We start from the raw sequence: 12,438 nt of genomic DNA on the forward strand, positions 1-12,438 counted from the left end.
GGACGTGAACTGATTGATAAGGCAACCACTGTGCGTTCGGCACGCACTGGTATTTGGAGCAGAAAGTAAACTGCACAGGTCACATCCCTGCTCTGGAATCATAAGAAGCGGGGAGACCACTGCACTGAGACTGGGCCTCCACTAAATCCCTGCTCCCTGGCCCACAGCACTCCCGAGGCACACGATTCCCCTGCAGAGTTCCCAGGGGTCCAGCAGCCATGACCCATCTGACAGCCGGCAGGACTTTAGAGGGCAGCAAACACCATCAGCGCATTATCAGAGAAGGTTCTGAAATGGGGCCAAAAAGAGGGCAGAAGGAAGGGGACATTCCCAGGAGGGGAAACAGCCAAGCAGAGACCGGGGCGTGGCTGTGACAGCCCCCTCCTTCCCCAGGTGCCACGGCCCACTGCACCCAGAGGAGCCCAGCACTCACGGGCCGGCCATCCTTGAGCCAGTGCCTTTCCGGGAGGGGCCGCCCAGCCAGGACGATGCAGGGCAGGGACACAGGTTGCCCCTCCAGGACCCGGACGGTGGGGGCGCTGCTGGCGATCTGTGGCGGGGCTGTGGGGAGAGGAGCCGGTGTCAGCCACAATAGGTGCCCTGGGTGGTTGTCTGGGGGACAGAGGCTCCTGCTCCCCAATCTCTCCCCAGGAAACTGGGAGATACATCAGAATTGGGGATCCTAAAGGGTCACAGGACCCCCAGGACATTGCCCAGGATGCAGGGGCACAGGTGCTGCTCTTGGAGAATTTGGCTGTGGATTCATTTGTTCCAACAGATGGGCCAGGAGAGGCTCCCTGGAGGCGCCCACAGCCTTGCTGTGCCCCCAGGGAGCACCTGCCCCCCCACCTCCCAGGGCCCTCAGATCCACCAGCGAACCGTGACCAGTGACGATGAGCTGGGCCTCGGCTTGGACCTTCCCAAAGACGTTTCGAGCTTCACAGACATACGAGGCCTGGTCTTCTGGGGCCACACCTGAGGGGCACGAGAGAGGCAGGTGTGACTGCCAAGGCACACCACAGCTGCAACCCCCAAGGGCTCCTGTTCCCCAGGTGCAGAGACAGCCCCTGGGCATGGCCTGGCCTTACAGAGGTTCAGGAGGGAAGGCTGGGATGGCAGAGAGGGAAAGGGTGAGGGACACGGCTAGACCTTGGAAGGGTGAGAAAGCCTCAGTTTGCTCATCTGTGGAATGGGGGTAATTGGCCTGTATCTTGTGGTGTGATTGGGAGGGGTTGACACAGTGCCTGCTCTCAGGCCTGGCGTGTAGTACACAGTGGGTGGTGGGGTAGGTGCAGTAGTAATTATGGTAACCATAGCAGTGTACACGTGTGTGACAGCATGTGGCAAGAACTGTGCTAAGCACTTAGTACAGATTATCCACACAACGGCCCCTTAAAGTGGGCTGTCAATCAGCCAGGTGGGTAGTGGGTTTCATGGTCGTGATTATGACCAGGGTCAGCGTAGTGGAATGACTTGGCCAGAGCCACCCAGCCGAAGTGTGACGGCGTATCAGCCTCTGCTCTATGGTCAGTGCTGGGGGTCAGGGCCCTGCTCTCAGCCACCGGCCTGAGGGTTTGGGGTGTCAGAGGCCCTCCTGCCTCCCTGCCCACCCCCCACCAGCCCCAATCTCTTACTTTCAAAGAACAGCACTCCCGAATCTGGCTGCCGAGACTTGCTGCCTCGCCCGGCCCCCAGCCTGAGTCCCAGAGGCTGGCCGTCTCCACGGCGCCAGGTGACCATCGGGGGCGGGCGGCCTGTGGCCCGGCATGCCAAGAGGGCACTCCTTCCCAGTTCCACAGTGACATCCCGGGGCAGCTCCGTCAGCTGGGGCGCATCTGCAGGGAGGTGACCAGTCAACCATGCCCGGAGGCTGGACCTGCTCAGTGGCAGGTCCCTAAGGAACTGCCTCCCTCTCCTCCCCCTGTACTATTGCCCCTGTGAACCTAGGGGCCGACTCCTGTCCAGGGCTCCAGGGTCAACCTGAGCTGAGTGTAGTAAACAGTGGGTGGTGGGATAGGTGCAGTAGTAATTATGGTAACCATAGCAGTGTACACGTGTGTGACAGCATGTGGCAAGAACTGTGCTAAGCACTTAGTACAGAGTATCCACACAACAGCCCCTTAAAGTGGGCTGTCAATCAGCCAGGCGGGTAATGGGTTTCATGGTCTTGATTATGACCAGGGTCAGAGCAGCGGAATGACTTGGCCAGAGCCACCCAGCCGAAGTGTGACGAAGCTCTCCAGCCCTGGAGAGCTCTTGGGATGAGGCAGAGGGAGTGACTCGTAGGATGGTGCGTGGGGTCTCAGGGGCCTGGCTTTGCCCCAGAGGCTAAGGAGAGCAACAGGCCCAGTCCTGACTGTGACACCTCCCGGGAAGCCCCTCCGAGGGGCTGCAAGGTGTGTTTCTGAGTCTGACTATGACCTGCTGACACAGGAGCTGAGGGTGAGCCTTCACTTCTACCCCTGCCTACCCTCCCCTACCCCTCGCCTCCTCCTGGGCCAGAGGAGCTTCTTCTTGGAGGTGTCCTGAGCTCCCCTTTGATGCTTAACCCCCTGGCCTAAGCCAGGCCCACTTCTGTGGAGGGGAGCATGGCCTGGGAGCCCTGGCAGGACTCAGCTGCCATTTCCACAGCCCCTTCTGTGGCCGCCACCCCAAACAGCCAGCGTCGTGGGGGATTATAGGTCTTCTTCGCCCTCTTCTCTAGAGCTTGCCCTGTTGGCTGAACTATTTTGAAAAGAGCATGCAGAATTAAAACTTGCTTGTTATAAATAACGTGACCTTATACATGAGGGTCTGAACTGGCCACTCGAGAGTGAAAAGGGGCTGCACTAACAGTGACCCCAGGACAACTGGCTAAACAAGAACTGTCCTGGAAACCAGGAGGTATAAGACATGCTAATAATACACAAAGGGCAGAAATTCTCCTTATTCTTGCTCCACACACCCCAAATCCCACGCCCTTCCCTAAGGTAACCACTATTAATAGCTTGCAGTGTTTCTTCCACATCTTTTTTTTTTTTTTTTCCTAAGCATCATTTGACTTTTATAATCAGGAGAAGAAAAAAAAAAGAAGTTATTTCCCAAAACAGAAACTCAAGATCCTGTCTCTCCTTCAGCAGGCCAGGAGCAGGTCCAAGCCAAGTGGGTCCAGGTCCTTCCCTCGGCAGCCTCTGGGCACTGTCCTCAGGTCCTTGTCCCAGGCCCCTGCAGCAGGGAGGTCCCTGGCCTTTTTTTTTTTTTTTTTTTTTTTAACCCTTTGAGTCTGGCACACCGGAAAAGCCTCTACCTCCTTGTTCTTTCCATCTGTCTCCAGAAATACCCTTCATCCATCCAAATCATGACAGCAAATTTCCCTCCTGGCCTCAGGGATTAGAGAAGTTCCAGGCAGATATAAACACAACTTGGAAAATTACTGCGAGGAGGAAGACAGTCTTGGATCCAACCTCAGACACCACCCTTTCTCATCGGGGTCTGGCAGCCGCCAAAGCTCAGAATCCCAGAATCCCAGAAAGCCTTTGCTTGGACCCGCCCTAGACAAGGTCACTGTTCCGGCAGAGCCCTGGCCGCCAGGGGTACAGCTTTGCCACACCTCACCTACCCCGAGCAGACCACCGCAACAGCCTACCTTCCCCAGCTGCACCCAGCCCGACCGCAGAACCCAGCTCCAGCCTCCTGCTCCAAGCATGCCTCTGATCCCTCTCCTCCCAGATCACTTTCAATTCCCTGCCCTCCTCAGCCCTGAACAGCCCTGCTTTGTCTCCTGACTCTAGTTTGTTTGTTTTTGTTTGTTTTGAGACAGAGTCTCGTTCTGTCGCCCGGGCTGGAGTGCAGTAGCGCAATCTCGGCTCCCTGCGACCTCTGCCTCCCGAGTTCAACATGGGGAAACCCCGTCTCTACTAAAAAAAAAAAAAATACATTAATTAGCCAGGCACGGTGTTGGGCACCTGTAATACCAGCTACCCAGGAGGTTGAAGCAGGAGAATCACTTGAACCCAGCAGGCAGAGGTTGGAGGGAGCCGAGATAGCGCCACTGCACTCCAGCCTGAGTGACGGAGCAAGACTCTGTCTCCAAAAAAAAGACACAGAGAGAGAGAGAGAGATGGTGGGGTCTCGCTCTATCATCTAGACTGGAGCACAGTGGCACAATCATAGCTCACTGCAGCCTCGAGGCTCAAGTGTAAAGGGTACAATCTGGCATCCCTAAGTAACAGACATGAAGACCAGCACTTATTGTAACCATGATTTCAGTCATGGCTCGATGAACTCATAAAGGATACCATCACAATCCCCACCTCACAGATGAGGAAACTAAAGGTTGGAGAGATGAAGGAACCTGCCCAAGGTCACAGCTTGAAGCCAGTGGCAGGGCTAATATCAGAGCCCTGGTCTGTCCAATGCTAAAGCCCAGGCTCTCAACCACCCCACCCCTGCATCCCCCCCAGCACCTGGTGGCTGCCCCAGCCAGAGCTGCACTCACCCCCTCCATCTTCTTGCAAGAGTGGATTCCAAAGCAGCCAAATCCCAGGCTCACTGCTGTGTCCTGGACCCACGCAGACAACTGTGACTCCATGAGTCTCTGCAGCCATCCCTCCCCCTGCTAACCTGGAGCCCCCCAAATAAGGCAGGAGCCCAGGACCCTCATATGCCGGAGCTGAAGGTCCTCTGTCTGGTCTGCCCTTCACTGTACAGGCGGGAGGCTGAGGCCCCGAGTCCTGCTGAGGTCAGGCGAGAGGCTGGACTCCCTGTCCAGTGCTCTGCCCAGGGCCTCATCTCTGCTTTCTGGCTCCCAGTCCCCTCCTCACACAGACTCCGAGGTGACCCTCTGTGTGACCCAGGGAGGACAGTGAGCTGGCTCCATGGCCACTGTGGCTCACCAGGAATGACCCTTTCTGCCTTGGCCATGGTCAGTTTTTTGGGGTGGGAGCTGTAAGCACCCAGAGACAGGTGATAGATGGAAGGAAGGAAGGAAGGAAAGAAGGAAGGGAGGGAGGAAGGAAGGAAGGAAGGAAGGAAGGAAGGAAGGAGCTTATCTAGGGCAGAAGGAAGGAAGGGAGGGAGGAAGGGAAGGAGGGAGGGAGGGAGGGAGAGAGGGAGGAAGGAAGGAGCTCGTCTAGGGCAGGTTCAAAGGGAAGGGGTAACTAACTTCCTGCTTGCAGGTGAAGCTGCTGAGCAACTGCAGGAGGCGCTCTCAGAGCTGCTGAGGGTGAGAGCACAGACCAAGCTGGTCAGGCCACAGTCCCCTCCCGGGGATTTTCCAGGGGAAAGGCCCTGGTGAAGTCAGATGACAGAGGTGGTGACTCCCCTGCCCCTGCTGCTCCCCCAGCGAAAGGGACACTGGCCTGAAGGCCCCCACTCTGCCTCCACCTCACTGGGCATGCAGGAATGAGCCCCAGCCTCACTCTGGGCCTCAGTTTACCCATCTGGAAGGCGGTAACTCTATTTTCACTTTGGTCCCAGTACCTTACAGCTGTAGGACTCCTTATCACTGCCTGGAGAGCCCGCACCCCTAGCCTCTGCCCCCCACCCAGGGCTGTGGCTCAGAGCACGGGGGCAGGCCTGGGGGAGTGCAGCCAGCCCCAGAAGAGCCCCCTGTGACTCAGTTTACCAGGAGGAGGGAGGAGTCTCAGGCCTGAAGACTGTGCAGATGGGCAAAGTGGACCCTGGGGAGGGACCTCCACAGCCCCCTTTCCTGAGGACTCGGGGAACGCTTTTCCCACAGAGGGAATCCTGTGACTGGACCTAGGGTGGCAGCTCTGCTGGTCACGGCCACGAGATACCTTTACTCCTCCTCTTCCATAAAGAAACACGGAAAATTATATTTCATAACTGCACTGGCACAAAGACATGAACGATGCAGGCTGGATTTGTCTTTATTCACCATTGGTCATTTTTTCTTCTGACTTTAAAAGAAATCAAAATTAGAAAAGCATCCTGGACCCCTACAAGTGCAGGGCCTTCTGCCAGTACCTGCTGTGCCTGATGGAGAAGTCACCTTGCCATGGCCCCCTCATCACAGAGCCCGGCCCATTTCTCCCCAACTCCCCTCCCCCAAGGCTGGCCAGAGAGTCTTTAGTGTCTAAAACAGCACATCTCCTTGTTCCCCAGCTCAGCCCCCAGCAACCAGGAGCTTCCAGGATGGGACTAAGAAGCAGGGGCTGAAATGAGAGGACAGAAAGAGGAGGCATATCCATTTAGTCCGGGCGCACTGGCTCACGCCTGTAATCCCAGCACTTTGGGAGCCCGAGGTGGGCGGATCATCTGAGGTCAGGAGTTCGAGACCAGCCTGGCTAACATGGAGAAACCCCGTCTCTACAAAAAATACAAAAATTAGCCAGGCCTGGTGGTGCATGCCTGTAATCCCAGCTACTTGGGAGGCTGAGGCAAGAGGATCACTTGCACCCGGGAGGCGGAGGTTACAGTGAGCCAAGATCGTGCCATTGCACTACGGTCTGGGTGACAGAATAAGACGCCATCTCAAAAAAAAAAAAAGAGGACACACACATTCATTTAGAGAGGAATCAAGTAAAGCACAGACCACAGCTCAGGGCACTGAACTCAGGAGGGGGGTGCCACACACAGTCAGGCAACCAGCCATGTGACTAGTCATCCCGCCTCACCAAGTGCTGGTCAGCTCACCCAGCCTGGACACAGGTTTTGCGGGGAGGGTGCTCACATGCATTGATTATTTATTCCATACAAGCCCTGAGCGAAGCACATTCTCAGGAAGCCTCTCGAGGGCCCTGTGAGCACAGCTCTGCTACCACCCTCCCCGTTTCACAGACGAGGAAAGTGAGGCTCCAAGAGGTAAATAATGCAGGCAAATACCAGCGGACCTGGGCATGGAGCCTAGGACTCCTGATTGGCAGATGCCAGGCTCGGAAGATAATCCACCAGTGCCTCGCAGGCTGGTCCTCCTGGCACAGAGGAGTAGAGTGCCTCCCTTCCTATGCCCCAGACACTACCAGGAAGCCAGCTCTCAGCTCAACAGCAGGAAGCGGGCACAGTACACACCCGTTCCTGACCTCTGCCAGCTTGGCCAGGAAGGGTGGACCACAGCTGCCACCCAGATAGGCAGGAAATTTCATTTCCCACCACTGCTGCCAGACCAGCTCACCCCAGACCCACAGGTGCTGGGCCATTGTCCATCCTTTCCCTGACCTAGTTAGCCCAGAAACTCTGCCACAGGGACATGGCTCCGAGGTCAACAGCAGACAGGCAAAGGAACAGGTCTAGGCGGGCACTCAGCCTGGATCCCAAAGAAATACGACTCTGGGCCAGGCACAGTGGCTCATCTCTACAATCCCAGCACTTTGGGAGGCCGAGGTGGGTAGATCACCTGAGGTCACGAGTTTGAGACCAGTCCGAACAACACGGTGAAACCCCGTCTCTACTAAAAATACAAAAATTAGCTGGGCATGGTGGTGCATGCCTCTAATCCCAGTTACTCAGGAGGCTAAGGTGGGAGAATCGCTTGAACCTAGGAGGTAGAGGTTGCAGTGAGCCGAGATTGCGCCACTGCACCGCACTCCAGCCCAGGCGACAGAGCAAGACTCCGTTTCAAAAAAAAAAAGAAAGAAAGAAAAAGAAAAAGAAATATGGCTCTGCTTCAAATAAGTCAGATGCTGAGCAAAAGATGACAAAGCCCATCACAACACTAGGTGCGCCCTCCCTGGAGCACCCTATCTGCTCACCCAGAACCTCTAATACCAGTGTCAGCAGCTGCATCACAGCTCACGTGCCACAGGCCTTCCTTCTCTCTTGCTCACACAACGTCTCATTTTGGCAATGAGGAGCCCGAGCCTTGGAGAGGGGAAGCAGCACCCAGGCCCATTCTGCTGGTGAGCATCAGACTCAAGGCCAGGGGCTGAAAGCGCAAGACCCTTGGTTCAGATCCCACCTCTGCCACTCACCAGCTGTGTGATCTTGGTGAAGGCACGTAACCTCTCTGTGCCTTGTTTTCCCCCATCTGTAAAGGGGATGGTGATAGCTCTGTCTCCAAGGGTTGTTGTGAGGATTACATGAGCCAGCAACAAAATGTGCTCTGGGCTAGCGCCAGCACCTGGCAAACACCCTAGAAGTGCCAGCTCGTGTTTCTGTGGCTGTCCTTATCAGGCTCCTGAGCCCATGGCCCAGCCTAGCCTACCTGAGAACCCAGGCACAGTGGAAAAGTCTGAGTACACTGCCCTCCTCCTGGAAACCTCTCACCAACCCCCTCAGGGCACAGCCCAAACTCCTCTGCAGCTCCCCAGGTGGGGAGTGACTGGTATCAGGTGGCAGCTGTCCTGCCACCCCCTCCCCACCCTCTCTCTGCCTCACTTCTCTTGCCGTGGGGAGGGCTGCACATGCTGTTCCCTTTGCCTGGAACACTGTTCCCAGCTCGACATCTTTCTGGGTGCTTCTGGTTTCAGTTTAGACATCGCCTCCTCCAAGAAGTCTTCCTGGGATTAGCCTTCTCTGGGCACCCACAGCCCCTGAGGATGCAACTTTCAGCCACTCGGAGCCCTGTGCGTGCTCATTGCCTGTCCTCTGTTCTCTCTGCCTGAGCTCATGAGCAACACAAAGGCTGGTGCTGTGTCTCACCCGCCCTGTGTCCCCAGCACAGGGCCTGGCACACAAGCATCTGGTGACCCTGTGTTGGAGGAATGAAAGACAGAACAAGCGAACGAAGGCTAAGAGCACCCCAAGCCTGAGAGGATCTCAACCCTGAGACAGCACAACACCCCCAGGTCAGACCCTCCTACCTATGCTTACTCCAGCCAGAGCCTGGCCCGTCTTGGGACCTCCTCAGCTGCCCCACCCAGCCCTGGCCCAGCCTGGCCCATTCAGTCCAGACCAGCACATTCTCGATTCTCTGCGCTTCCCTAGAACTCCAGCACCCGCCTCTCTCGCCATGGCTTCAGCAAACACTTAGAGCCTGATCTGTCCCAGCTCTGTGTGCCAAGGAGCTGTACCCACAGCTTCTGAGCAAGTCCCAGTGCCGGGAACTCCGACCTGGAATGGAGACATCCCGGAAGTCACAGCTGAGACCATGCACTGGTCACCAAGGAATTTGGACTCCACATCTGAAAACAAGTGGATGATCACCCCTCTCCCCCGATTTACTAAGCAAACACTATAGGCCCAACCCTGTGCTAACAGATCCTCACTGAATCCTCACAGCAACCCACAGAGGGGAGTAGTGCAGTCAGCCTCACTTTACAGATGGGAAACTGAGGGAAACTGAGGCTCCATGACATGACCAAGGCACCTAGGTGGGGACAGAGACGAGACTCAAATTCAGGTCTCATCCCGAGCTGAACCAAACTGTCTGCGGTGGGCCTCCAAGCTGGTCCCAGTGATCCCTGCCTCCTGGTCTTCACACCCGTGGGTAGCCCCTCCCACACACACTGCACCAGGGTTGCTCTGTGGGACCAATAGAATAGGGCAGAAGCAATGGCTTGTTACTTCCAAGACTGTGGCTTCCCTCTGAGATTTTCTCTCTCTCTCTTTCTCTGGGAGCCTCCTGCCAACAGCCCCATCAGTTAGCCTGGAATGGATCCCCTAGGCCCAAGCAAACCTTGAGATGACTGTGGCCCTAGCCAAGATATTGATTTCAATCTCAGGATGGACCTTGAGCCAGAATCACCCAGCCAAGCCACTTTCAGATTCTTGATCCTCAGACTGTGAAATAAATACTTACTGTTTAAGCCACACAATTTGGGGGCTATGTGTTACCCAGCAAGAGCTGATGCATGCACCACCTCCCCTGGACTTCCCCTGTCCCCACATACTCAGGATCCACATGATGCCATCCACACTGGCCACTGGTGTGGGAGAGCTTCCCCTCCCTACTCGGAAGCGGGCAGAAGGCTGGGAAAGGGGAATGGGCAGGGGAGGGGGAGACAAGGTGTACACTCACGTCCAACCGCCAGCTGGATTTCTGCAGAGGCGTCACCCAACTCATTGACAGCCCGGCAGGTGTAGATGCCAGCATCTCTCTCCTGAGCCACCGGGATCCGCAGCTTCCCAGAGCTGGAGCCCTCAGGGGCCAGGATCATTTCAAGACCCCCTGGACCAAAGGGGATAAAGCATCAGGCCGGTGTCCCTGTTACCATGGAGACCAGGGTAGGAGGTTGCTCCAGCCTGACCCTGGGCTCCTGCAGCTCCACAAGGTTGGGGCCTGGGGGTCGGTGGGTGGAGGCAGGTTTAAGCCCCAAGGTCTGGACCCCTGGGTCCAGTCATGCAGGGGGCTTGGGCCTTCTCTCTGTTGAACAGGGTTGGAGCTAAGCCAGGCCCTGCATGACAGGCTCATCACTCAAGAACTCCATGTCTGGACCTCCCCGCGGGTGTTCACTCCTCCCCGGCAGGTCCAGGCTGAGATCTGGGTCAGTTCTGGGAGGGGCCTGGGGAACCCTGAGCCCTCCTTCATTTTTCTTTTTTTTTTTTTTTGAGACAGTCTTCCTCTGTTGCCTAGGCTGGTGTGCTGTGGCATGATCTCGGCTCACTGCAACTTCCACCTCCTGGATTCAAGCAATTATCCTACTTCAGTCTCCCAAGTAGCTGGGATTATAGGCACACACCACCACACTCACCTAATTTTTTATATTTTTGGTAGAGACAGGGTTTCCCCATGTTGGCCAGGCTGGTCTCAAACTCCTGACCTCAGGTGATCCACCCACCTCGCGCTCCCAAAGTGCTGGGATTACAGGCTTGAGCCACTGTGCCTGGCCCCTCCCTCATTTTTCTTGCCTGACTTCCATCCACCCCTGAGGCCTAATGGATACCCCTGATTCTAACCATCCTTTTAAATTTAATTTAATTTTTATTTTATTTATTGTAGAAAAATATGCATAACATAAAATTGACGATCTGAACCATTTTTAGGTGTGCATTTTTAGCTCAGCAGCTTCCAGTACATTCACACGGTGGCGTGGCCATCACTGGCCTCCACAGAACTGCATCTCTCTAAACAGAAACTCCATACCTATTCGACACTAACTCCCCGTGTTCTCCTCTCCCCAGTCCCTGGCGAACACCACTCCATCTTTTCGTCTCTATGAATTTGACGTCTCTAGGTAACTCACGTAAGTGGAATCAGAGAGTATTTGTCTTTTTGCGTCTGACTGACTTCACCTAGAATAGAGTCCACCTAGCAGGACATCCACGTAGCACGTATCAGAATCTCCTTCCTTCTGAAGATGGAAGAATAGTTCATGGTAAGGTCACCTTTTAAAGAGGGGCTCTAGGGCTGGGTTGATAGGGATCTTGGCCAGAATATGCAGTAAAGAAGGAATCCAGAAGGCTGTGCCGCCCACTTGCTTGTGACCCTAAAAAAAAAAGCTCAGTTCTGAGCTAATATCACCTGCCCTGCCTTTCTCAGAGTCAGGGTGAGGCTCTGACGAGGTCCCAAGCAGCTGCTGCAAGGGATGGAGCACGACCAGGTGGGAGGGGACAGTATTGCTGACCCCAGTGGACCTTTCAGAGGGAGCCCAGAGTACTGCTCCCAGAAAGACCTAGTGCAACCCCAGCACCTGTCCGTCAAACTCCAGCCTGGCAGCGGGCACCGTGAAAATGCTCTGCCCACGACCTCAGGGCCTCAGGACAACCCTGTCATTATTACTGTCATTTCCAGATAATCACATCATCGTCGGCACTATCACTAAGAATGCCAAGCACAGCACATGTGCCAGGCTTGTTCTAAAACCTTTGCACATATGGCCGGGCACAGTGGCTCACGCCTGCCATTCCAGCACTTTGGGAAACCGAGGTGAGTGGATCACTTGAGGTCAGGAGTTCCAGACTAGCCTGTCAAACATGGTAAAACCCCATCTCTACTAAAAATAAAAAGATTAGCCAGGCCTGGTGGCACACCCCTGTAACTCCAGCTACTCCAGAGGCTGAGGCACGAGAATTCCTTGAACCCAGGAGATGGAGGCTGCAGTGAGCCGAGATTGCACCACTGCACACCAGCCAGTGTGAGACTCTGTCTCAAAAAAATCAATAAATAAAACAAAAAATAAAATTAAATTAAAAAAACCTTTGCACATATGAACTCATTTAATCCTCACACAATCTTTGATTTTCCAGATGAGGAAACTGAGGCTCAGAGATGCCAAGTCACTTGCCCAAGGTCACCCAGGGAAGCCAGAATTCAAATCTGGGTCTGGCTCAGTGCTGCTCTGAATACCTACGACAGCTGTGTCAACACAGGCTGGGGGTGAGGGTCGGGGAGCTGGAACCCACCAGCTCTGACACTGGCTGTGGGTCGGGGCGGGGGGACTGGAACCTGCCAGTTCTCCCCAGATTCCTCATTCAGAACACCCCCCACCTTCCCTCAACCCCCCACTTTCTGGAAAGCTGTTCCTTCAGGGCCCTTCCCCATCAACACACCTCGATACCAGATGACTCGGGGTGGGGGGACCCCGGACGCCTTACACACCAGCACAGCCTCCTCCCCAA

General features: G+C 55.4%; 1 protein-coding gene across 1 annotated transcript in view; it reads right to left on the minus strand.

The window, feature by feature from the left end:
• The window catches only part of HMCN2 (hemicentin 2), a 163,971-nt gene that overhangs the window by 125,952 nt on the left and 25,581 nt on the right, over positions 1 to 12,438 (minus strand). The window contains exons 13-17 of the mRNA XM_011971201.1: positions 12,370 to 12,437; positions 9,899 to 10,048; positions 1,635 to 1,835; positions 880 to 975; positions 434 to 561 (exon numbers count right to left, since the gene is read on the minus strand). Coding sequence (XP_011826591.1) covers positions 434 to 561; positions 880 to 975; positions 1,635 to 1,835; positions 9,899 to 10,048; positions 12,370 to 12,437 — 643 coding nt within the window. The remainder of the gene's footprint in view (positions 1 to 433; positions 562 to 879; positions 976 to 1,634; positions 1,836 to 9,898; positions 10,049 to 12,369; position 12,438) is intronic.

The sequence above is a fragment of the Mandrillus leucophaeus genome, unplaced genomic scaffold, assembly GCF_000951045.1.
Source record: "Mandrillus leucophaeus isolate KB7577 unplaced genomic scaffold, Mleu.le_1.0 Scaffold99, whole genome shotgun sequence".
Classification (NCBI taxonomy): Eukaryota; Metazoa; Chordata; class Mammalia; order Primates; family Cercopithecidae; genus Mandrillus; species Mandrillus leucophaeus.